Source organism: Micropterus salmoides, unplaced genomic scaffold, assembly GCF_014851395.1.
Source record: "Micropterus salmoides isolate LMB-PRFRI ecotype aquatic unplaced genomic scaffold, ASM1485139v1 Ms_hic_scaffold_6, whole genome shotgun sequence".
Taxonomy (NCBI): domain Eukaryota; kingdom Metazoa; phylum Chordata; class Actinopteri; order Centrarchiformes; family Centrarchidae; genus Micropterus; species Micropterus salmoides.
The window spans coordinates 16,349,185-16,373,157 of NW_024044348.1; the positions used below are offsets into that span (position 1 = coordinate 16,349,185).

The 23,973-nt window shown below is 38.8% G+C and overlaps 1 protein-coding gene across 1 annotated transcript; it reads left to right on the forward strand.

Annotated features, from left to right (window-relative positions):
• Positions 1-3,078: 3,078 nt before the first annotated feature.
• On the forward strand, positions 3,079-23,546 carry dync1li2 (dynein, cytoplasmic 1, light intermediate chain 2). Its single transcript, XM_038701669.1, is given in 14 exon segments — positions 3,079-3,371; positions 4,213-4,286; positions 5,112-5,228; positions 5,352-5,582; positions 13,304-13,356; positions 13,358-13,468; positions 15,034-15,127; positions 15,248-15,383; positions 15,628-15,739; positions 16,362-16,421; positions 17,108-17,152; positions 17,267-17,384; positions 19,090-19,218; positions 20,122-23,546. Coding segments are annotated over 14 exon segments (1,479 nt in total). The 5' UTR covers positions 3,079-3,285; the 3' UTR covers positions 20,235-23,546.
• Positions 23,547-23,973: the final 427 nt, after the last annotated feature.

The window sequence follows — 23,973 nt, forward strand, 5'->3', positions numbered from 1 at the left end:
ATGTATGGATATAAAGAGGACCAAAAGTTCACTGTAAACATTGCAAAGTATTCTGATAATAGCGTGTCTTTGCTATTTGCCTTCCATGTGTTAATGGGACATGGTTAGTCCGGGTGAGACTTAATGAAATTCAACCACTGACCCTTCCAGGTGAATATGTTTTCTACTTCAACAATTTGACCCATGCAGCATGCAGCTGACACACTATAGGTTGAGGTATCTGAAAAGCATTGATTACTATCAGATATATTGTGTATATTAATTAAATAAAGTTGGGGCATAACTATGAATACATTTGAGCTGTCTCTGACTATGTGGACATTACATTAGTCTTCAGGAAGTATGAAGTGCTACTAGAAAGGAATCTCATGTAATCTCATTTAAAGTGCTAGAATGTAATTTTCTTAGTAGCCATAAAGCCTCATATCTCTAGCAGCAGTCACTACTTATTTTCACTTGCAGAGCCTTCGATTGGTCTTTCCCTGGCATTGTATTACATGTTCCCTGCTGGATGTAGTTTGCCCCAATGGTTTTGATAGTTTCGGGAGGGCTTTTCTTTTCTAACCCACTCTTATGTTTTTCTCCACGTAAATATATTTATCATTCATGTTTTTGAGTTAATACCATACAGACAGTATTACTGAGAAGACAGCACCCTCTCCTGTAACAGGAGCGCTCATAGTGCAACACAGCATCTATACAGAAAACTTGTTGGGCATTAAGATAATAATGTACACGATAAAAACTTTGGATGTAACAATGAAACAATTTGAATTTCTTATGCAAATATCTAGTTATATTGTACACATGAGATTTCTCTTAAAACTGTGTGTGGCTTTCGGACGATGACAAAGGAAATATTTCTGATTTTTTCAGTGTATATTTTCACAAGAAAAACCCAGACAAGAGTGTAAGAAAAAATATGTATATTTTAAAGAACTGTGACTGTCAAAAAAATATTAAAAGAAAAATAATTTGTGCTATTTAGATGATGTCATTAGACCTAGGTTTTGAATTTTATAAAATGCTCTGCTGACTAGATTTTCTGCTGTCCAAATGAATGTTCCAGTTTAAGACCCAGACAAGAAAATAAGATCAATCTTGTTTGTTTTCCCCGCTGACAATGGAGCTAAACAGTGACAAAGGGGCAGCAAAGACTGAGTTTCACATGATTCAAAAGCTCTGGAATGCACTCCCAGGAGTATAACCACCATCCCAGCCAACCACTCGGCTACACATATCACATATTCACAGGCATGGGGAGGCCTTGGAACCCCCCTCCCAGAGTTATAAACCGAATGTCCAAAACTCATCTGTCTGCACGTACTGGTCCCGTTGACCTAGAGTGACAAAAAGACTGAAGAGGTAGAGAAATAAAGAAACAGGTGTTGGGTGCTTCAACAAGCTATGGGCCAACAGCTCAACACCAGAGCTGTAGAATGTGTGCAGGAATGTGGAAAACTGCAGGGCCTGTTTTGAGGCTTTCCCAGTGCGAGGAAGGTTACTCTAGACATGAAATATATTTTGTGAATACATGAATCAACTCACAATAACTTGATTTCTTCCAAATATGTTCAAGCTTGATACTTGATGATCCCTTCAGAAGTTACAGCCAATTTCCAAAAGTTTTTAAATATAGACAACGTACATGCTGTTTTCACCACAACTCTCAAAACATTTATGAAATAGCCCGAGGTGTGAAGAGTGGCCTGGAATGGATGATTTTGAGCATATAGCCCACTCCTTCATAAGGTGACACATAAAATATGATGTTGAAAGTTGTTGAAAGTCAGTACATAACTGTGCTGTGTGGCACAGTGTGTCTGGGCTTTATTCATTCAAAGAAATGTTATTAGAAATCAAAGTATGGCACCTGGACACCAACTCATTTTTGCTGGTAAATTTGACCTGATGAAGATCCAGCATAAAACAGTGTCCTAATAGTTGAATACAATGTATGAATTGTGGCTATCTGCATTTATTGTTTATATAATTTGATCAGAATTTGGTCAGAAATCAAGATAAAAAAAAATCTCAAGTGAAATAGGCTAAAGAGAGGAGAGGTGCACTAGTTTGGTTGTGATTTTACCAATTCAATTTTAGAAAAACATTAACAGCAACCCCTACTGGACACATAGTATTAGTGTGAAATAATATGAATGACAAATAATACAAAACTACATGGCTATAAACAATATTTTAGATAGAATTTAGAGAAAAGCTTCCACTTAGTCCACTTCCTCTTTTCCACTTAAATGAGCTGTCCTTATAACTAAAGCTTGACATGACCTGACTGTTTCTTCTGTAGAGCACTCTCTGTACTTCTTAATCATTTTCCAATTAGCTTGCACCTAATAAGGTGGTAATGTGCTTAATAAGGGACCCTGAAGGTTGGTGAAGATTGAACATTTATGATGGCCTCCAAATCAATTAGTTAAATTTATAATTATTAGACTCATCTTAATCCCAGAAACTCTGCAAACAAAGCTGTTTACTGATAATGTGACTGGGTTGCAAGGCCTGAGGTGATAAACATTACTTAACCTTTTGACTAATGGTGGGACTAGAGCAATTGTTGTTGGAAAACTCAAAAGTGAATAGCCCTCCAACACCCTGCCATACAAAGACTATAAACATTGTGTTGCAGGGACACCAAACATATATTTCAAAATGTGTACAATGCATGTGATCCTCGTGCAATGTAATGATTCTTGATCCCATAAAAATTACCTTTTCTAAATCAAAATGATTTGACAGAACGTATTGTTGAATCAGTGACATTGTATGTGTTTATTAGACTGCTGGGCAAAATTGTACCCCCCCCCCCCCCAAAAAAGCGCACCGTCTCTCTTTTTCTTGTCTGTGGTGAAGACTAGCAGAAGAAGTAGCCTAAAATTGCTAGGCAATTGTTGATATCACTGTGTTCTCTGTCAGCTGGTAAAAGAAAAAAGTGATACCATGACATCACTTATTGGGATGTGGCCAGAAGTACTGCTTGATAGTTTGAGCCACACGAAAATAGTCTAGCTATGACAATCCTCTTTATTCCTAACTGCATCACATTTTTTACAAATAAACTTTTATATCCTTATAATAATTATTGATGGAATCAATAACGAAACTTCATAGCAACTTTACTGATCGTCCGACGTGCAGAGGTGGAACCAGGCTCCTGGCGCGACATAACAGTCAATGAATGTAACATACCCTTGGCCACTTGGATGAAGGCGGTGCTAGTGGTGCCCAAGAAGCAGGGCCTTGCCTTTGTGGTTATAGAAAGAGAAGATGGCTCCCGTTCTGGAGAAACAGCTCCCGGGCGCACCCGGGACAGGCGACAATAACAACGAAGAGGAAGAAGGACAAAACCTTTGGCAAGTTCTGCTATACTTTTAACGACTTCATGCCTGTCGTGGTCCTTCTTGGAAAAGCACAAGCGCAGTTGTTCTGCTTTGTCACTGCCGGTTGTTCACAATCAAACACCGGCCCGGCTAGCAGTAACATTAGCACTAACTGAAGCTGGGCGTTCAGTTTGCTAACGTTGCTTCTGTTAGCAGTTCAGCTAACGTCAGCTAAGTGAGCTACTGCTGAGTAGCTACATTGAAGCTGGCCAAGATAGTTCGTTAGCGATTATTCCTAATACAAGGAATGTTGTTGAATGAACGAGTCAAGTTTGAGTGAGCCATTCATAGTGCCAGGGGCGTTGATTAACTTAGTTCATGCTCATGTCAGGACAACACCTTAAAACTAGCTACTTTATGCAGGATACAACAAGCTAACAGGAACGTTGACAAGTTAACAAGCTAATACCGTAACCGACTAACTGAACTATACAGGGAAACAATGTTGGCTTGAGATCATTTGGGGTCGTACTGCTATGGGGCTTCAACTTGTCAGGTTTCATGGATTCAGATGATTAGCAAACGTTACTTATTTCTAGCGTAGCAGTTACTGGTCAGTGGAGATGACTTATCATTTCCTGCTTTTTTTTCGTGTTGTCGTGGACACATCACAGGGCTAGGTTAGCAGAAACTGTGGAAGTATCTCCTCGATCGTTACAATAGTTAAGTTGCAACGTTGGCCAATAACTGTTTAGGGAGCAACTTGTGTTTTGAGATAGGGATCTGTCAATGTGCCACTTGATTGTCAAGCTAACGGTTATTATGAGTCATCTGTGTGTCTGATTTTCTCCATGTGTCTTGTTATTTCTTGTAGGTCCTCGATACTGAGTGAAGTTTCAACTAGATCGAGTTCAAAGTTGCCATCAGGAAAAAATATCCTGGTATTTGGTAAGTATTACTTAAGCCACATGTGAAAGTTTCTGCTTCTGCAGTGTATTTGTCTGGTCAGCCCTGAGGGGAGAGGACGGCTGACCAGCTGCAAAACCGGGTTGGGTTTGCCTTCCAAAAGTGTGAGAAATACTGCTATTGACCAGAGAGATTTGTGTGAGACATTGCAGCCTCTGACAGTCATGAGAACATGTGCTGCTTTTGAGGTGGACAGATTTCTTAGTCTAGATATGTTTTTGTATAGGCAGCAAGTGATGATTTCTTGGTAAATCATATCCATTATTGCTCTAGAATATCCATTATTTTATGAATTGAACAATGTTATGACTGCTATTAGTAACAGTTAATACTGTTATATTAGGGCTGGACGATATGGCCACAAATGTTATCGTGATAAAAAGTTTCATATCTTTCGATATAAGTATGAAATTGTTATTTCCTGAGTGAAAGTTGAAGAAATGTGGTGGTTAATTGTAGTTTAAACTTTTCTTTATGGTCAACACTTGATGCCAAACTGTGGATCACTTTACAAATCTGAGGTAGAACATTCAAAAACAATTATGACAAAATCTTTGTCAACAAATATGAAAGTAAAATTAAGTAAAAGCTTTTTCAGTCCTTTTTCCTTAACACAATAAACATGAACAACAAAATAAGTCCTTATTTGTGTATGGTTAAATTGAATAAAGTCAAACATTTGTTGAATATTTATTGAACATTTGTTATATTGTTATTGATAAAAATTATATTGCTATAATAATTATTATTGTTTTATTGGCCAACCCTATGTTATATGTGTAAGCTAATGAATAAAATATCTTACAGGTGAGGATGGATCAGGAAAAACGTCACTTGTGGCCAAACTTCAAGGAGCTGATCACAACAAGAGAGGAAGGGGACTGGAGTATCTGTACTTAAATGTCCATGATGAGGACAGAGATGGTGAGTTTACTTGCTGTAGCTTTTCTGTGGTTGTTTTACAGCAGTAGCCTTTACAAAATAACATTAGTGTAAAACAATCATTTCATTGCTGATTAAACCAAGTATTTTGTTTTTCCTTTGTAGACCTTACTCGTTGTAATGTGTGGATCCTGGATGGAGACCTATACCACAAAGGCCTACTTAAGTTTGCTGTTTCAGCTCAGTCACTACCTGACTGTCTAGCTGTGTTTGTTGTGGACATGTCACGGCCTTGGACCATTATGGAGTCACTACAGAAGTGGGCCAGTGTGCTACGTGACCATGTGGACAAGCTCAAGATTCCACCTGAGGACATGAGAGAAATGGAGCAGAGGAGTAAGTAATGTTTAACTTGATCTGCCTATATGTCACTTGCATTGTGGATGGTACAGAAATTAAAAACCCAAAATAGTAAATTGTCACCAATGTGAGCTGATAATAAACACAAGGCTTTTATTTTGAAAATGTAGAAGGTTTCTGTTCTGCTGGAGCTAGATGGAAAACATTTAAAACCACGTGCCACCTTTTAGAGGCCAAAATCTCAGGGTTTGTAAATCTGTCCAGTTATCATGTAGCTAATTGAAACGTGAACATGAAAATAATGAGACTGAAGCTTGATAGAATTTGATCGACAAAGTCGTTACTGAGTTAAAATTCTATGAATGGCAGTGACTAGTGTAAATCCAAATGGGTCTTAGTTAAGGTTGATATAAGACAGTGATTTGTTATGAGGTAATTATTTTGTGTATCAACATGCAAAACATCTGAGACATCAATGAAAATATTATGTGCCTACATTTTGTTGAATTCTATATACCAGGAGAGGGCTAAAATGAAACTGTTCTCAGAAAAGGTGCCTGAAGCAATGGCAGGCTTACATAATAAGAGCCAGGCTCCAAGTGAGAGATAGGTTGCTGCGTAGCATGGAAGACAAGCACTGTATGAAATTACAGTTTCATGGATGTTTCTAGGTCATCATCAGAGAGGCCCATGATCCTCAGCTGCGTTTTCTGGCTGGAGGCAAGTTCTTCTGATCAATGAGTGTGATGCACTCAGATGTTGTTCTCCTGTTAATTTTAGACCTGGTCATCTCTCGCTTATGAACCGTTCTTTTGTGTTTGGGGGAAAAATGCTCTTGGAGATGTCCTTTCAGACAAGTTAGTTCAGCCTGCAGGGTTTTTTGCAGAAGGTTCTTGTCTGCCTCCAAAGTTTGCTCGCTTCTGTTGCTCTTACAAGTCTGAAATTACCTATTACAAAGAAGTCAAATTGTTTAATAATTGCAGATGAATTTGACAGAACAGGTCTACAAATGTTCTCGGCATATAACATGATAATACAGTGACAAGTCGTAACAAGTTTTCTTAACTGCTGACAGACGTGTGAAAAAGAAAAGGGAAGCTGGTTGCCATGTGATGACTAAAGCACATTGTTAAATAGAACACTTAGTGGATATAATGACTTTTAATGGATCCACATTTTCAACTTTCTTTACTGACTTGTTTTAAAAACTGAGTCATACAGTGCAGTAGAAAGGAAATACAGGAACTTATACATTATACCTATTTTCTATTTATTATTTTATTTTTTTATAAAAAAATCAATAGAAGTACTATGTGCACTATGGGCCAGATTTACTAAAGGTTTGCGTGAGTTAAAACGTGTGCAAATTTGAAATCACCAGCAAATTAACATGAAAGCTGATCTACTAACAGTGTGCATGGAATATGACGTCTTTCAAAAGTGCAAGATAGCACCTGTTGTACATTTACTACTTTTGCCTTAATGAATATGCAATTTGGGGCGTTTCATTGCAAAATAATGGGAGGTAACATGCAAATACATTTATTTACTACATGAAATGTGATCTAACAAGCCTAAATGCAATTTCATGTGAGTGCAACAGCATCTGTATTTAATACGTTTGAAAGGAAGGTGCAAGCCGCCAAGTGTTGCGCAGAGATGGCTGCTGTTATTGTTGTGAGGAGGAGACACAGCCGTAACGAAAGAAGACGTAGAGAAATTAACAATATTGGATATTATTTTATATCCAATATATAGAAATATATTAGTGACTATTAACTATATGAATTGAATTGTTTTTTGTATTTTCTTTTAGCTTTGGCAGTACTGTTGTATTAATATTCATGCCAATAAAGCAAATTTTGTTTCGACGAGACTTATTTTCTCCGTGAGGTGAAAGAATTTAGAAAGTTGCGTGGCGCTGCAGAGAGCCCCCAACTGCAGTAGTGCATGGATCTCGCATAAAATTCATCCAGCCAGAAGGAACGGTCACCAACTGTTAACAGCGCGCCAGTCGTAATCTCAACACAACCCATTATAGGTACTGGAGAGGGAATGGGCCGTTGGGGCGTACAGAGACAGGAGATCGTGTGGTGACCGGGCACGGTGTGGACGGTCGGTGATTGTTCCCTCTGGCTGGATGAAGCACGATCTGCTGGCATTTCCTCGCGTCTGGGTCATTCAAGCATACTGTTTCTGCTGGGGTTTCCCAAAGCAGTTTTTCAGGTGTGCTGTCTCATGTACTTAGTGTAGTCTTAGGCAGGATGGGCAGGTACATACGATTTCCACATACTCGGGATGCACTGAATAAAACCAAGGTTTTTACGCAGTGGCTGCTTTCCCTCCCGACCCTCCATGGTGGAAACCATTAAAACATGCAAAACCCTCATTTAAAAAAACTGGCACCTCCATTGTGTTTGTACCTGTAGTCATCTACACAATAATTCTTAGTTAATCACCCACAACAGGTACTACAATTGCACATGCAATATTTTAGAATTCATATGCAATTTAGTACTCTTTATTTGGTATGTTTGTAAATCCGGCCCTAAGTATTTCCATTGTGGTGTTTGTCCGTACCGTGGTGGTATTTTTCGGGAGTATTCACAATTTGGTAAAGTTTTGAGGCTTAACTTTTAATCTGTTTGTCAGATTTCTGCAGGGTTCATCCTACTTTCTGTGTTTGGCCAAACATTTCAACCCCTCCCACTGACATGGTCAGATTTCCAGTTTAGCTGAGGCATGTCATCCAGATAAAGCATCTTATAGCAAGTCAGTTGTGATGTCAGTAGCATATTGGTGAGAGAGAGAGAGAGAGAGAGAGAGAGAGAGAGAGAGAGAGAGAGAGAGAGAGAGAGAGAGAGAGAGAGAGAGAGAGAGAGAGAGAGAGAGAGAGAGAGAGAGAGAGAGAGAGAGAGAGAGAGAGAGAGAGAGAGAGAGAGAGAGAGAGAGAGAGAGAGAGAGAGAGAGAGAGAGAGAGAGAGAGAGAGAGAGAGAGAGAGAGAGAGAGAGAGAGAGAGAGAGAGAGAGGAGAGAGAGAGAGAGAGAGAGAGAGAGAGAGAGAGAGAGAGAGAGAGAGAGAGAAGAATTTTGTCCAGGGAGTCTTGCAGGCATCTTGCATCATGGTGTCCTCCCCCTCCAATAGCAGCGTCAGGGAAAGTAAAGGAAGTAAACTGAGTGGGACTGAATACAGTCAGCGCCGGACGTTCTGACTCCTGCAGTGCTGTAACTGAAGTAGGCCGGCTCCTGGAGTCGTCTCAAGTCAAATTATAGGATCAACCTATTGCTGCCTGGGCCACACGTTGAAATTAAAAAACATATTTCACTGAGTGACTGTTGTGGTAGTGATGAGACAGGGATTTTTTTTTTAAAGCTTCAGTATCTGCTGTGTATATCTTCTTTTGACTGTTGGTCTGTTTCAATTAAATTAAAGGAAACAAGCAACGTGATGGCTGTAAAAATATTTTTCTTTAGCTAAACTGTTCAAGGCTGATGTAAAATGTTTCTTACAATAGCCAATGAGACCAAATTTGGCAGAAAGACACCTTTTGTTCATAGCTTAACTCAAGCCTTGGGTTTTACACCATTAAAGAAATTAATACCTACGTTATAAGTATCTCGAAGACTAATGCAGGTCTATCTTTTGTAATTTGTTTTTAAGGTACAGGTACTTTAAGTACAATATATTTAATTTATTGAAGGCTGAACAGTCCTTGATTATGTGGCCAGTGCATTCTGACCTCACCTTTGTTTGTGGAACAGATAAATAGGTCTCAGTGAGGGCAAAGTCTGTCTGTCTGTCTCTTTCGCTTTGTATTTTATAGAGATACTCTGCCGAAAATCTCTCCTTTTTAAGCATTAAGCTTAGGGAAACCCTAATTGACGTTTTCTCCCATTTTTGGACCAAACAACTAATCAGTTAAGAAAATAATCAAGAGATTAATCGACAGTGAAAATGATCGTTAGTTGTAGCCCTATAGTTTCTTGCCTGTGTTTTCATTCCATAAATCTCCTAGTTGGTTGCCATGTGAAGGCTCAGCAGACCCCTGTGTAACTTACAGTAGTACAGACCGATAAAGATTTTGATATTTGAGGATTTTAAAATCAGATATATCGACCAATATACCCCCCCCCCCTCTTTTCAGAAACACACAGCATAAACAAAGATTACCCCTAACGTGTTATAACGTCACAGAATGCTGAACAAAAGTACAATATATATCAGTTTTAATAAATAAGAGTCAAATGTTTAAAACTACAAAAAAGATTTAGTATAAACTGTAGAGCACTAATACTAATTAACATTAAAGGAAATAGTGAATGTAGCCTAATGTGCGGGCCGGCTAAACAAAAACTATAAATAATAAAAATACTAACATAGCCTATTACACCTAGTATACCAATAATGATAATACCATATATATTACTCATGTCATCATGCTGTTTTAGCTACTTATTCAGCTCACGTTTATTTACGTGCCCCCTCTGGTTTAATCATTTCCGTTGCACCGACTGTAACTACAGACAAGCGGTCGCAGATATATTTAGAATACGTTAAACACTATAGTTTAACCACTGACGTTAGCGCTATTTCACTGATAAACATGCCATTAGCTAGCTTTGTGGGGAATCTAGCCTAATTTAGCAATGTGAAGTACTTGCTTCTGTAAGCAATGTTGTGCCCTCTGGTGGTCAAACTCTGCAACATTCAAGACATGAGTGAAGGAGGAGCCAACTCTGTTTCTTTTTTAAAAGTCATAAATTGCAATTAGTTCATATTGGCCGATAATATCTGCACAATGATAATTTGGTCGTAATCTTCATGTCAAATTCCTGTTCTTAAACCCTAATGTACATACCCCAATTTATTGGTGCAAATGCACTGGATATGTGTAATCCTGTATCCAAGAAGGGTTTCCCTTTAGATTGCTTGTAACACTAGTTCTCGCCCCTTGTACAAAATCCCATGTTTGAGCGTAAAGGAGGCTTTAAATGGCAAGGCAGTGTGGTTTCGTGGGCTGTCTCCAACTGCATTCCCAAAGCTGCTGAGGAAGTAGGCCAAAGCTTCCTGCATATAACCCCCCACCACCTCACACAGCAGCCATGTAAATGTCTGGACAGTTGGAGCAGCACAACAGGAAAGTGAAGAATGCCATTTATATACGTTATATAACGTTACATTCAGTGGTAAGTTAGCTAGCATTAGCTAACAAACATTACATTAACAACAATACACAGCCTACATTTTTCTGGATTTATTTTAGGTTTTGTAAAGGTAATAAATCGTACTTCTCCTTTCAACCTCTCTGGGTAGCGACTGTAACTATTACAGGTGCCCCAGGAATTTTAAGGGTTAGCATGTCTGGACATGAATGTTTCAAATGTATAAAACTACAGAAATCATTTTAAAAATATCTGATTTGTTATGAATTCTAGACACTTTCAACAGTAACGACATAAACAAACGGTACTGCGCATGTGTATTACTCTGGCCCAAACTTAATTTCCGGCAGACTTCCGCAAGCAATCCACAACAAGGACATAATCTTAGCTGCCAGTCAAAGAAAAGAGAGGTTACTTGGCCAAACTGAAACGTGATAAGGTCACACTACCAGACCCGTTTAAAAATTTAAGACAAGAATGTTTTTATACCGACCTGTCTGACTTACCGCAGTGTTTCCCACAGAACGACGGCATAACTGTGGCGAGCGCGGCTGCGGGGGGATCTCCGACATTGATATTAGACAGATTTGTGCAGCGGTGTTCATGATACTAACCATTCAATACACAGACTGGTCCGCTGTCAATGTGTTTGCGGGGGAGAGAGAGGGAGCGAGTGAGAGGAGGTGCTGAGCGAATATGCGCTGTGTGCAGCTCTGCAAACAAATACAAGTTGTGTTTTTTTTAGTAAAAAAAACAAAAAAAAACGGAAATCAATATATGGCGGTCAGCGCTGATAATGTGGTGGGCCGCCACAAACAAGTGAATGTATGGGAAACACTGTACTGGATATCACTCACCATATTAGTGTAGTGTACCAACAGTGTGGATTTGTGCATTTTATATTAAATAATTTGGAGACTCAAAATTCCTCCTCTCTTTCTCTCTGAGAGAAGGAGGGGGGGTGAGATACCAACTCTCAACAGACAGCTGAAGAGACCCCAAAGGAAGAGGTGAAAGGTTCGCTCTCCCTAAGTGCTGTTTCTGGGCAGTCTGATCGTAAAACTGGCCACCTTTTGGCAGCAGCCGTGATAAGCCTCGGTGCCTGACTGTTAAAATGACAAAGAAACACTGACCAGAGATTAGTGTTCTCCTGAACAGCCTATCGAAACTCTTAAGAGAGGGCAGGAAACCCTAAACTGCCCCCCCCAACACAAGTAACCATGGCAACTGACCTTCTTCTTTGTTTAATTACCTCACATCAAAGGATATTCTCCTGTCACCTGACTTTATTGATTTTATTTATAACCAATGCTTTGTTCACACTTTCTGACACTTCCTTTAGAAATGATGATAAAGAAATGTCATCCTACACCCGATTCATTTTCCAGCTCGAATTTAATAATAAAATAACTAAATTGATCTGTGATGTCCCATAACGTTTGTTGTTAATAGATTATCTTTAACTCTTAAAACTCATAACTTGCGTTCATTAGCTGTTGTATGAGTCAAATCCTCCCCCCAATAGAAACCCACATTCTCATTGTTTATTTCTTGGATGTATATTTTAACCGCATTTTTATATTCACCTTAATTAGTTAATAAATTTCACTGTAACCAAAGGAATTGTGTGTGTATTGCTTATCTCCAAGTCCCTGCCACGAGAATTAACCTCTTCGATATGAGATTGACTGATTTAAGATAATTGAGCGATTATTAACTAACTGATCAGTAGTGAATAATTGTCTAATTATTAGCCATACTCAGGGAATCATGAGATCCTGGGCGAACGGAAACTTGGGTGGTGCCCCGCGAGAGATTTATGAATTAATATTTTCTGAATATTAAAATTCATAAAGTGGTATTAATTCTCATACATTTATTAAAACATAGTAGTCATGCTACATTAGCCAGTAAACACAAACCCAGTAATAAACTAACGGAATGGAAGTTAATTTCGGGCCAGGCACGTCACCTTGGCAATGCGTCCGATGAAAGCGTCTATAGGCCCTTTTTTAGCCGACGTCAGAGGTACGTCACAGCGTTAGCTGGAGGCAAAACAAACGGACAACCGGAGGCGGCCAATACAAACCAGCACAGGGTCTGCTACACAAGGAGCTTAAAATGTCATCTTGTTGTGTTGTTGGTTGCCAGAATCGACGGAGTACAGGCAATTTGAAATTTTATTGCATACCTGCTGCCACTGCCATACCAAAAACCCGAAGACAGCTGTTTAAACGCAATAAAACGAGAGGACTGGACAGAAACGATCATCAATCATGCATGGCTGCAGCAAGACCCTAGACTGTTATGTCAGATGGAAAATTAAACTGAGTGATAACTTGTTGCTCATCTCATAGCATAGCTAACACAACAACATCACTAACACACCAACATAGCTAAACACAACATAATGATGGAACATAACTATTAACAACAAACGTTTTTTTTCCATTTAAATTCAATATCAAATGTGATCTTTCTAAACTTATATTAGCTAAGTTACTCACCCAGCCATGCAAGTGCAGTTCGCGGTCAAGCTCTATTAACTAATGTCTGAGTTCCTTTAATTTATTCCCTTTTTGTCTTTCCACCAGTGGTGAAAGCGTTCCAGGAGTATATTGAACCGGAGGATGCCAACCCTTCCTCCCCCGCAGAGACGGGCCCCAACAGCAGGGGAAGACGAAGCTGTTGTGCTACCACTGGGGGACAACACACTCTCTCACAATCTGGGCATTCCAGTGCTAATAGTTTGCACAAAGGTAAAAAAAATACCTGAAGCCCAATAACTTTTATGTGCAAAGCTGTAGACACTATCTAGAGACAACTAATCTTCTGGTGTTGCCAGTCTATCAAAACGTTTCAGGTACTTGTGTCTACTAGGTAGGACATTTGCTAGGTTCTTTGACCTAATACATCCTTGTGTTCAGAGACAAAAATGATACCAAATAAAATGTAATGGATTACTTAATCATGACTATGCAGTACAGTTATATTGTTCACTTTGCTGCAAAAGAGAACAACTTAATGCAAAAAGATCACTGTTGTTTGTATGTCTTGGTTTGGTATCCAAATATAGTGTCAACTCCTAATCCTTACAGCAGTTGTCGTAAAGCATGAGATTGAAACTACTACTACTTGACAAGTGCAACTTCCCATATTTCATGCAGCCTCTACAATTTTGTTTTTAGAAGTGATTATTATTATACCACCTATTTCCCCCTAATGAGCCATTGCCTTTTGTTTAGAGGGTGTGTCCACTGGGTTTAGGAGTTCCTCTTACTTCAACGGTATACTCAGAAAAGTCAAGGGACACTTATCTTAGGACAAGATCACATGGTATACCCACTAAAGCCACCTGTGGTCATGGTATATAGCTTCTCTAAACCTCTTACACCCTGGGCTCTGCTTTTATTTATTTATTTATTTATTTATTTTTAACTTCAGCAGCCACAGCCCTTTAAGCCTGTAGGTTCCTCTCTGTATTTAAACCTTTTTCCTGAGATAAAAAGGCACAAAAAGCCTCTTTTACACCTTGACAGCCGCCCTTACTGCTCGTTTCCTCTGATGGGTTTTATGTTTGCTTTGTGAGGAAGTATCCTCTAATAAAAAGCTGCTATTATACTTTCTTGCTAACCCTCCAGGCAGAGACTAGTGCTGAAATATACATTGTAGCCATCCACAGAGCTTTACATGGTAGATGTGACTAGAAGAAAGTGAATACGCCTTATTTATTTATTTATTTTTAATTTATTAATTTTTTTAATCTTTGGTGCCTCTATTTTGCCCTTGTCAGAGAAAAAGTATTCAGCTTGGCACAATAAGTAATTGTTCAATACCAGTCTTTGCTTTGTATCACTTTGACTTAGCAGTAGATACAAAAAAGTTGAAATATCTTTTGATTGTAAAACTGTGCTATCAGTGTTCTTTTGAACCTCACCAGTATGTTATGAACAATAATGGAAGCTTGGGACCCTGGAGAAGGAAGTACTATATTTCAGTGCTTTCACTGCCACACCACCACATTTAGTTGCCCATCTGCCACACCCAGAGGAAAAGAAGAGGTCATCCCTGGTTGTGGTTCGGCAGGGGGATTGTATTGATGTGCATCGCACCTGTGTCTCTCTCAGTCAGTGACAGATTTTTAGGAATACAATCTATTTGTTGAAACTAGAACCACAACAAAAAAACGCCCACCGTCACTGCAGAAAAGGCTTAAGATGCAGACCAATGTAACCTTGTTCATATACTTATGAATGCTGACATTTTATTGTCTGTGTAATTAAAATATTGATATCTTTCCCTCTCTCAATCTTTTATTCTTCAGTGTGATGCAGTCAGCATACTAGAGAAGGAACATGACTACAGAGAGGAGCACTTCGATTTCATCCAGTCCCACATCAGGCAGTTTTGCTTACAGTGTATCCTTTTAATGCATAATTGCAGTTTTTTATATAGTTCATGATATTTTATTGATTGTTCAGTCCATCTATCACCTACGTCAGTACAGCAACAATTGTTGCCTTAACTGAATTAAACAGATGGAGCTGGCCTGATCTATACTTCAGTCAAAGAGGAGAAGAACATGGATCTCCTTTACAAATATATAGTCCATAAGATGTATGACTTTCAGTTCACCACACCTGCCTTAGTGGTGGAGAAGGATGCAGTGTTCATGTAAGTGAAGCTGTAAGATGCACTGGTTTATTTAGGTTATCATGGTTTCTTTGGTTTAAGTATAATATTTCTTATATTTAAGTATAATATGCTCTCAAAAATGGAACATTTAGGTAATGTTGCCAAACTGTACATTGTCATCTTTCTTCAGTGACATACCAAATTCTATCTCTCTACATAATTATCTACAATAGAATTTATATCAGCACCATGTATAACTGAAGTGTCTCATTTTTTCTTTCAGTCCATCTGGATGGGATAATGAGAAGAAAATTGGGATTTTACATGAAAACTTCACAACAGTCAGACCTGAAGATCCATTTGAAGATTTTATCACGAAGCCTCCAGTACGAAAGGTATGGAAATGTAAATGTAAACATGGAAGTTCCTTAAACCTGCATTCTTTCTAATGGACAGCAGGGTGCAGCTCCACTCTTTGCAAAAACGAGCACGATTGCATTTTTAGTTCTCACTTGATTTATTACCTCAGTAAAGACTTTTCTAATGAGTTTATGTTCTTAATCACTAGTTGTCTTGTATAAGCATGGTGTTCATTACGTAATTAAGGTCCCATTTAGAGTAAAATAGACAATAAAGCAGAGTATGCTTTAGGGCATGGCTGCCTTGTTATTGACAAGTTGCTATCACAGCTACCTGTCAATCAGGACAAGGGTGAAAACTAGCTATGAACTTGTTTTTTGGGTGCTGCTAAAAAAATTTAAAGCCTGTTTTTTGCCAGCAAAAATTAGCATTCCAGTTAATATCATAGTTAACGTGAATTATGGCTGCACCTTGCTAACCAATCTAGCTAGCTCCACCCTTTGGTCACAATATGGTCAATTCTGTTTCCAAAAAAACAAGATGGCAATGGCCAAAATGCTGAACTCAAGGCTTCAAAACAGTATTCCACAAACCAATGGGTTCTTTAATACAGTCGATGGTATAACCACCTGCTTTCTCCTTTGCTTTTGTTCACAGCTGGTTCATGATAAAGAGATAAATGCAGAGGATGAGCAGGTATTCCTGATGAAGCAACAGGTATGTGTCAGACTTTCTTACATATTTCTGTCACCAACCATGAGATATTGACGGACTGTTCGTTGATATGAAGGCAAGCTTTCAAAATCAAACTGGTTAATATGAGATGGAAGTTATTTAACGAGTATTATTGGTAGCATAATAAAATAAAGTGTAAGGAGGACATTTTTTTTTCTTTGATACAAAGACATCTAACAAAACGAATTATGCAAAAGATGATCCTGAACTGACATTTTCACTGTTAAACAAATTTGTATACTGCACTAATGTGCTGGTGAAACATGACATTAACATTGCCTTCACTTCCTGTTCCTATAATAATACAGGAAGGCAGTCTTAAAAAAACTCAACTGAGGCTTACAGGTTAGAGAAGTGTTTGTTTAGGTTTCTTTCTACCAAATTGACTGACTGCTCTTATATTTATAGACATGAAATAAAATTTTATACACGAAACTGTCTTATGTTATGTTGCTTTAACTGTACATGTCTTAAAAATGAGATGGTATAAATGGTATAAATATATATGTTTGAAATTAGTTTTCCAGAAAATCCTAAATGAGTCAACCATGCCTGTTGCAGGATTTGTTCTGACATCTGAGTGCTTTCCACTTGAGTGTGCATAGGAGCTATTGATGGAATTGTAAACCACGTCTGAATTAAGCTTCAACTTTTTTTTTCCTTTGCAGTCTTTGTTAGCAAAGCAACCAGCCACGCCAACAAGAGGAGCAACAGTAAGTGTGGATGGAATTATTCCGTTTTCTTTGCACAGTATGTTTTTTCTTCTTGATAGACAAAGTATACTATTTGTTTGTGACCACAGTCTTGCTCTGGTTTCTGTGTTGCAGGAGTCTCCGGGACGGACAGCCTCAGGGTCACCCAGGCCTGCAGGTCGCGCCGGCCAGCCTAGCGTGACCAGTAGCTCACCAATGGCTGCTGTCAAAAAGCCTGACCCTAACATGAAAGGTTGGCACTCTGAGTACTCATTTATTTTTATACATGATTATTGAGAATCCTGCCAGTGTTCCCTAATTTGTGCAGTTTTATCCCAGGGGCTTTCTACTTAATTTGGGATTCTTTAATCATCTACATTTATTGAAACCAATGTTTGGACCACCAAAAAGCGCTGTGATTGCAGTCCTTTCCATTCATCGTTGATCTGTTGACTGTAATGTGAACAGCTTTTTCCTGAAGTGCAGCAATATTGCCCCCTAGAGGTAACAACTGTATCATCACAACTGTAGCAACACACACTAGATTGCACTATTACCAGTGGTTCACCACCTTTTTTCCTTGGCGCCCACCATACTTACTTACTTTTATCTAAGAAAAGCTGAGCCCCCCCAACAGCTGACAAAACACGCACACAGAAAAATATTATGTAATTATTTACTAATAGCAAACAAATGGAGTCAAATGACACCTCCATGGCTCTGTGTAAATCACTGCCAGCTCTTGGTTGGCCTTCACCAACAGTCTCGTGGTGTTTTGTTTCTTGGTATTTTTTAATACCAAGAAAAGGGGTTTATAAGGTGTAATATTTACAAAATATAGCTTGCATTAACTTAAGTGTTTTCAACATAGGCCTATACTTTACTTGGGTGGCCAGACAGGTATAGTTGCACCTGCCAAAGTATATTTGGCAAACCGCTTTAGCATTTTGCAGAGAAACGGTGAGGGAGAGGTCATCTGGTATTACGTTAACAGACACGCAGGAAATTTTACATTTCGTAGTGACAGTGAACGCTCCACTGCAGATGTCACTCACGTTAAGTTTCAGTTTCGATCCATATGCAGCTTACTGAATCACAGGTGAATTTATTAAACAGGGGCGACTTTATGAAACGTACTGCAGATTGATGGACGCACAAGTATAATTGCCTGGCTACGGCATAGTTACTCACGTAGACCCTACGCAGGAGTATAAATCAAGCTGTAGCCATGCATTTATACTTGTGTGTAGGTGTGTCCGTCTTTCTGCAATTACACCTCCAAACGCTAGTCTGCAGTAGCGCTACAGCGTCCACTGTGTTGACGGGCGAGCAGACTAACTTCCGGTTTAGCCCTCCGCTAACGGGACTGGGGGTAAAATTGTATACGTGCGGCTGGTATAGCCGTTTCAAATGTTATCGACCGAGTGGACCACATTCTGATAGTGAAACGAGTCATTTCGCACGGGTTGTGATGGTCAAATATATTGAGTGTTACAGCCGCTGTTTTGGCCGATACTAAAAGTTACTTCAAAGCACGGGCACTTCCTGTCGGCTCGGAGGCTACCCAGCCAACCAATCACAGTGCTTACGGTCCGTGTCGCCTCGACGTGTAGTTACATTTTTTGAGGAGGTGCACGTCAGGCTATGGCTCAGGGTAGGGGGCTACGCAGAGGCTACGCCGTCGATTTGACGCAGAAGTATAAATTGCACTTTAGTAGTCTGCCTACTATTTTAAGTGAGGAAAAAAATGTATACAGACTTTTGTATAAATTATCTAGTGTGTTATCCCGATTTTTTTAATTGTGCAAATCAAAGTTTTTTTGACAACCTCAAAACAGATAAAGCTTTGGGAACCCCCTGTGATCTCTTGCGCCCCCAAACGTATGTTTGTAATCTTATTATCTTTGACAAAAGTTTCATTACAGAAGTGATTTTAAAGTTCCATGTTTCTCCTGCAGCGGGGGCTGCAAATGAGGGAGTGCTGGCTAACTTCTTCAATAGCCTTTTGAGTAAAAAGACCGGATCCCCAGGGAGCCCAGGATCTGGAGCCGTTGGAGCTGGAGTGCAAGGGTCCGCCAAGAAAACAGGTACAACCTCTTATTCCATTACTCTCACCTCTGATCGCTTGCTATTTTCAAACTTTCTTCCTTACAGGTTAGCAGTTGAAAGACAGTTAAAAACCATTATTGTTGACTGTAGCATCCTGTGCATTAAGACTCCTCTTTGAGGATGGACTGAATGCACACTAAAGTAAAAAAAAAAAGACCAGAGTAGGAAATGGGGCCTTTTGTTGATGGTGGCTGTGGACCATTTTGCTGTCTGGAGTTTTATCTCTGCAGCCTGAGAGAGAGAGAGAGAGAAGGTTAAAACAGGAGAAAAAGAAACGTTGTCCTCATTGACTGAACTTCTGACATCTGAGGAAGCTTGTAACAGGCCTGTATGCACCAAACCTCCATTCATAAGCGCCCCCATGAAACTAATGTCACTCATTCCACATCATATCCCATTGCTCTCTTACTCAACTAATTTATTCACCTGTTATTTTACTTGAGTAACCTCAGCTGTTTTGCATGTCAACAGTTTTTATTTTCGCATCCAGCACCATGTTTCTTTTTACTCTGTTATATCATTACAATATAACAAAGTCAAATACTGTTTGTGAAATGGCTGAATTTACCCAACATTGAAACAATGCATTACTCATCTCCCTGTCTGAGACCACTGACAGGTACTTTTTGTTCCAGCGCTGAGCAGTGTTAACATCTCTGAGATCTGGCTAAAAGGATAATGCATGCGTACATGTTCCCTTAGTCCGATGATTGGTTTTGCATGCATATTAACTGTGGCCACGAGCCGTCAGTCTCCAGCATGGGACCGGATCACCATCCAGCCGTCATCCATCTGCTTGCTGGCCATAGAAAACTGATATTTAAAATCACACAGAAGCTACAGGAGATTACTTTTGGACTTTGTCTCCTGTTTTTCCCAAGGGCAGAAGCCGGGTTTGACTGATGTCCAGGCTGAGTTGGACAGGATGACTCGCAAACAAGACTCCATGGTTTCAGCTAACAACATACCACCGCCGACAGAGAACGAAGCGTGAAGGCAACAAAAACGGCTGCATTGTCCACCGCATTAATACTCTGGAAAAATACATGTACATCTGAGAGTAAACAAATTGACCAAATTCCCAATGTCTATATCTGTCAGGACACAGTGGTTTCACCAAAATGAGTTTGAGATGCTATAAGATATTTTGGTGTTCTGGTGAGATGGGAAGAGATGCATAACAGAGATGGAGGTGTTAATGCAATGATAAGAGCTGAAGGCTTGGCTTTATTTCTGTCCTCTCTTCCACTGTAAATGTTATTTTGTGAGGGTTGTCAGTTTATGGAAATGTGTGCACACTCCCTGGCAGCCAGACTGATGTGCTGGACTGCAGGCCCCCTTCAGTTTCTGGGGTACAACACCCTCTCCTTATGGGTTTAAAGACTGGGAATGTGACAAGTCATGTGGCCTCTGGTTCAGCTTAGAAGGAATTTGACTGTGATTGGAAAGGTATTTAAACTTTAAATATATTAATTGACAAAAGGTAATTAAAATACTTCCAAACATATGTAGTATGTACAAGAAAATGTTGGATATGATACTGATGTATTTATACAAAGTTCCTTTTTATTTTATTTTGTGCACCATTTATCAGTTTAAGGAAACATTCATCTATATCACATAGTATGTTAAAAATGCCACTGACGCCATGACACTAATATGACAAGTCCAGATAGCTGATACCATATCATATAATTTGCCCTAGTCATCTCGATGGATTCTGTAAATATGAATACAAAAAATCTATTCAGGTTAACTTTGATTTTGTATAAAATGCAATTCTGTCCAAATTCTGAAAATAGCTTCTTTGACTAAATGAGACTGGTTGGGATTTGAGAGGCTTAGAGATTTCAACAAAGCTACAGGTGTGAATATTTGGGGAGGGGGTTGGGCAGCATCTTTCCTACTATAACTCCTAAGTGCCTCGCACAGTTAGCTGTTTATGTCATAGTAGAGGTGCTTGTCTACAATAGAGGAAATGCACTGTAGCACCATCAGTTAAAAGGTATTTGTCCATTTCTTGTCATCCAAATAATTTATTTCATTTTATGTTTTTGTTTATGTACAACAAGCCTGTGGTCTCTGTTATTTTTCAGAAATAAGATTTAAGTGGCCTAGCTGATAGTGTTCAATATAGCAATAGATTGAATGCTTTCATACGTACTGCAATGGCTGCTGATATTAAGAAGAAACCACGTGATGGCACTTTTGAAACCCCCAGCCGAACACTTACTATGGTTGAAACCGCTTGCTTTGCAGCCAAAAGAGACACAATGATTTGCTGTGGTTTTAACAAAATGAGATATTGTGTCCTTTTTAGTCTTTGACACCACTGTCCTGTAATTTCACGTTTTATTCACACTGTACTTCGCATGTCGGTTAAAACATTCCCAGTTTCTACCTGAAGTGGCTGTAGAAACACACCTCTGTAGGTAACCTGTTTGTCCAGTCAGGTTTTTTTTTGTTCTGTCTCTTAGTGCCCATTTAAAAAGACAACCTTTGCCTTCAATGTACAGCTAACAGTTTGTCACACTGGGCACCCTGCCTTCGCAGGAATGCTCCTAATTAATTTGTGTCCTTAAGGGGTTGCTTAATTGTCTTATGTAACTTCTCTTCTCTTTTTTTAACCATTATACTGTACCATATCAGATAATCTTTACTATTTATGGTTTCATGATACCATTATCTAATGCCAATTAATTAAGTGTACATTATCATTCTTAAATCTGTATGCAGGGCCCTGCTTAATATTATGGATAGTGTACATCAGTAGCTTTCACAGAATCAGTGGCAAGTGTCACGAGAGCAGCTATTTGCTATTCAGATAATAGCAAAAAAGGAAAAATGGAGTGAATTGGAACCAAAGATAAGCACTATTTTCTGCTTTTATAGTTGGTAATTGTCCATAAGATTAACCAGTGGCCATTTGTTGTCCTACTTTTACATGGAGCCCTTGCACTCCGACCCTCGGACCTGCTTATGATCTCATCTTTTGAATAGCACCCTGTAAAAATGGTAGAAATGCCTTACTCCACTCAACCATATCTGGGGTTTCAGAAAAAAACAAACAATTGTGTACGGTCGATTATGGTAAATTCTTTAAACTGGTCTACAAATACAATGCAATTTGGGTTTCACGCCGTTCTTTTTCAGATTTTCTCTGTAAGGAATAATCACAAGATCATATTGGTGTACAGTATGTCATACATGATTTGATTTGTTGTCAAAATGGTCTGGATTTACTTTTGATAAAAAAAAAAAATGAAGCTCTTACTGTTTTTTTTATTTATTTATATTTTCCTTTTATTTTCCCCATTTTTTTGTGACTGGGTGGAATGTGCACCTGAGGGTCTGTTGCCGAAATGAAATGAAGCACAATTAAACAGCCAGGAGAAGTCCCACCACATGTTGAAATAAGCACTTTTCCTTGGATACTTGTATCAGTTCCCTGTTGGTACAGTTAACAATACAGAATGCATATTTTTCTTTTGCCTTGCCTTTTCAGAGCATTTAGTGATGAACAGAGAAGTTAACCTATACAATAAAACTTCTTGATTTATCTGCATTTGCTGCTTAAGTTATGGATGGTGCCCCTGGTGGTTAACTATGGAATAACCCCTTTCTGCTGATACTGTGCAGTTAATATCACTCCTTAAGAAATCATTCTCGTCACATCTGATGTTTTGGAACTTCTTAAAGTAGAACCAAATAAATCTCCATTTAGTTTCAGCTTTGTCCATTTTGCCCTTGAAACGTCCCCTTGTTTGTGTTTATATCCATGTTTTTTTTTGTTGTTGTTGTCATATGGTTTTGCCTATAGTCACTTTCTGTTTAAAATAATTTTGAAATGTCACCCCAACCTGATTGACAACACTGATATTTCTTGGCCATACTTGTTAGAATTTGGCATGTAGCTGAGCGGAATGAAGTTCTCTCATGCTGCTTGGTTTTAAAGTTGCACTTGCTCTTTGTAAAGACTGGATGAAGGTTGAACTTTTGTATTTAAACATCAGTTGAAAGCAACTGCCTCTTCACGTCCTAACTGAATTGCCTTCGACCACTATTGACAGTCTACATCTGTATGAGACTGAGCTTCTGCTTCCAGTCCTTTTTGTATCAAGACATTGTATGCACATGGCTGGCTGCATCTTTGTGTCCTGAAGTAATTCAGAAGTTTGATTGTATGACTTTAACACAATTATGTAGCCTCTAAGCTGCCATGTGGATTTTAGCTTCTTATGCTGACAAAGATAAGTAAAATGTTTATCAGACCCCTGGCTTCAATAAAACCAAGAATCCAACTTTTGCTTGCCTTTTACATTTCTATTTTTTATTTATACAATGTTTGTTTTTTTAATGTTACACAAAACACTCCAGCCCCACACTAAAGCACACAATTTGAGATAGTGACATTAACTAATTTTACTGATCACCTTTTGTGCTGATTGATCAATTTAAAAATATAAATGTAAATAAAAAATGACAGATTGTTGACCATTGCACGTCAACCACTGAAAAATCACAAGCATCACGAAATATGTATATTGCAGTTGTAACAAATGTGCCGACAGCCAGAAGAATCCCCTGTGTATCCATACACATCAATATTATGAAAGATGAAAGTAGTACAGTCCTAGTGTGTATTTTCCACTGTGAATCACATTTGCTATGTAAAATGTCATACAGTTTCTGATTTAAGTCCTAAACACATGATCTCTTTAATCTGAATTTAT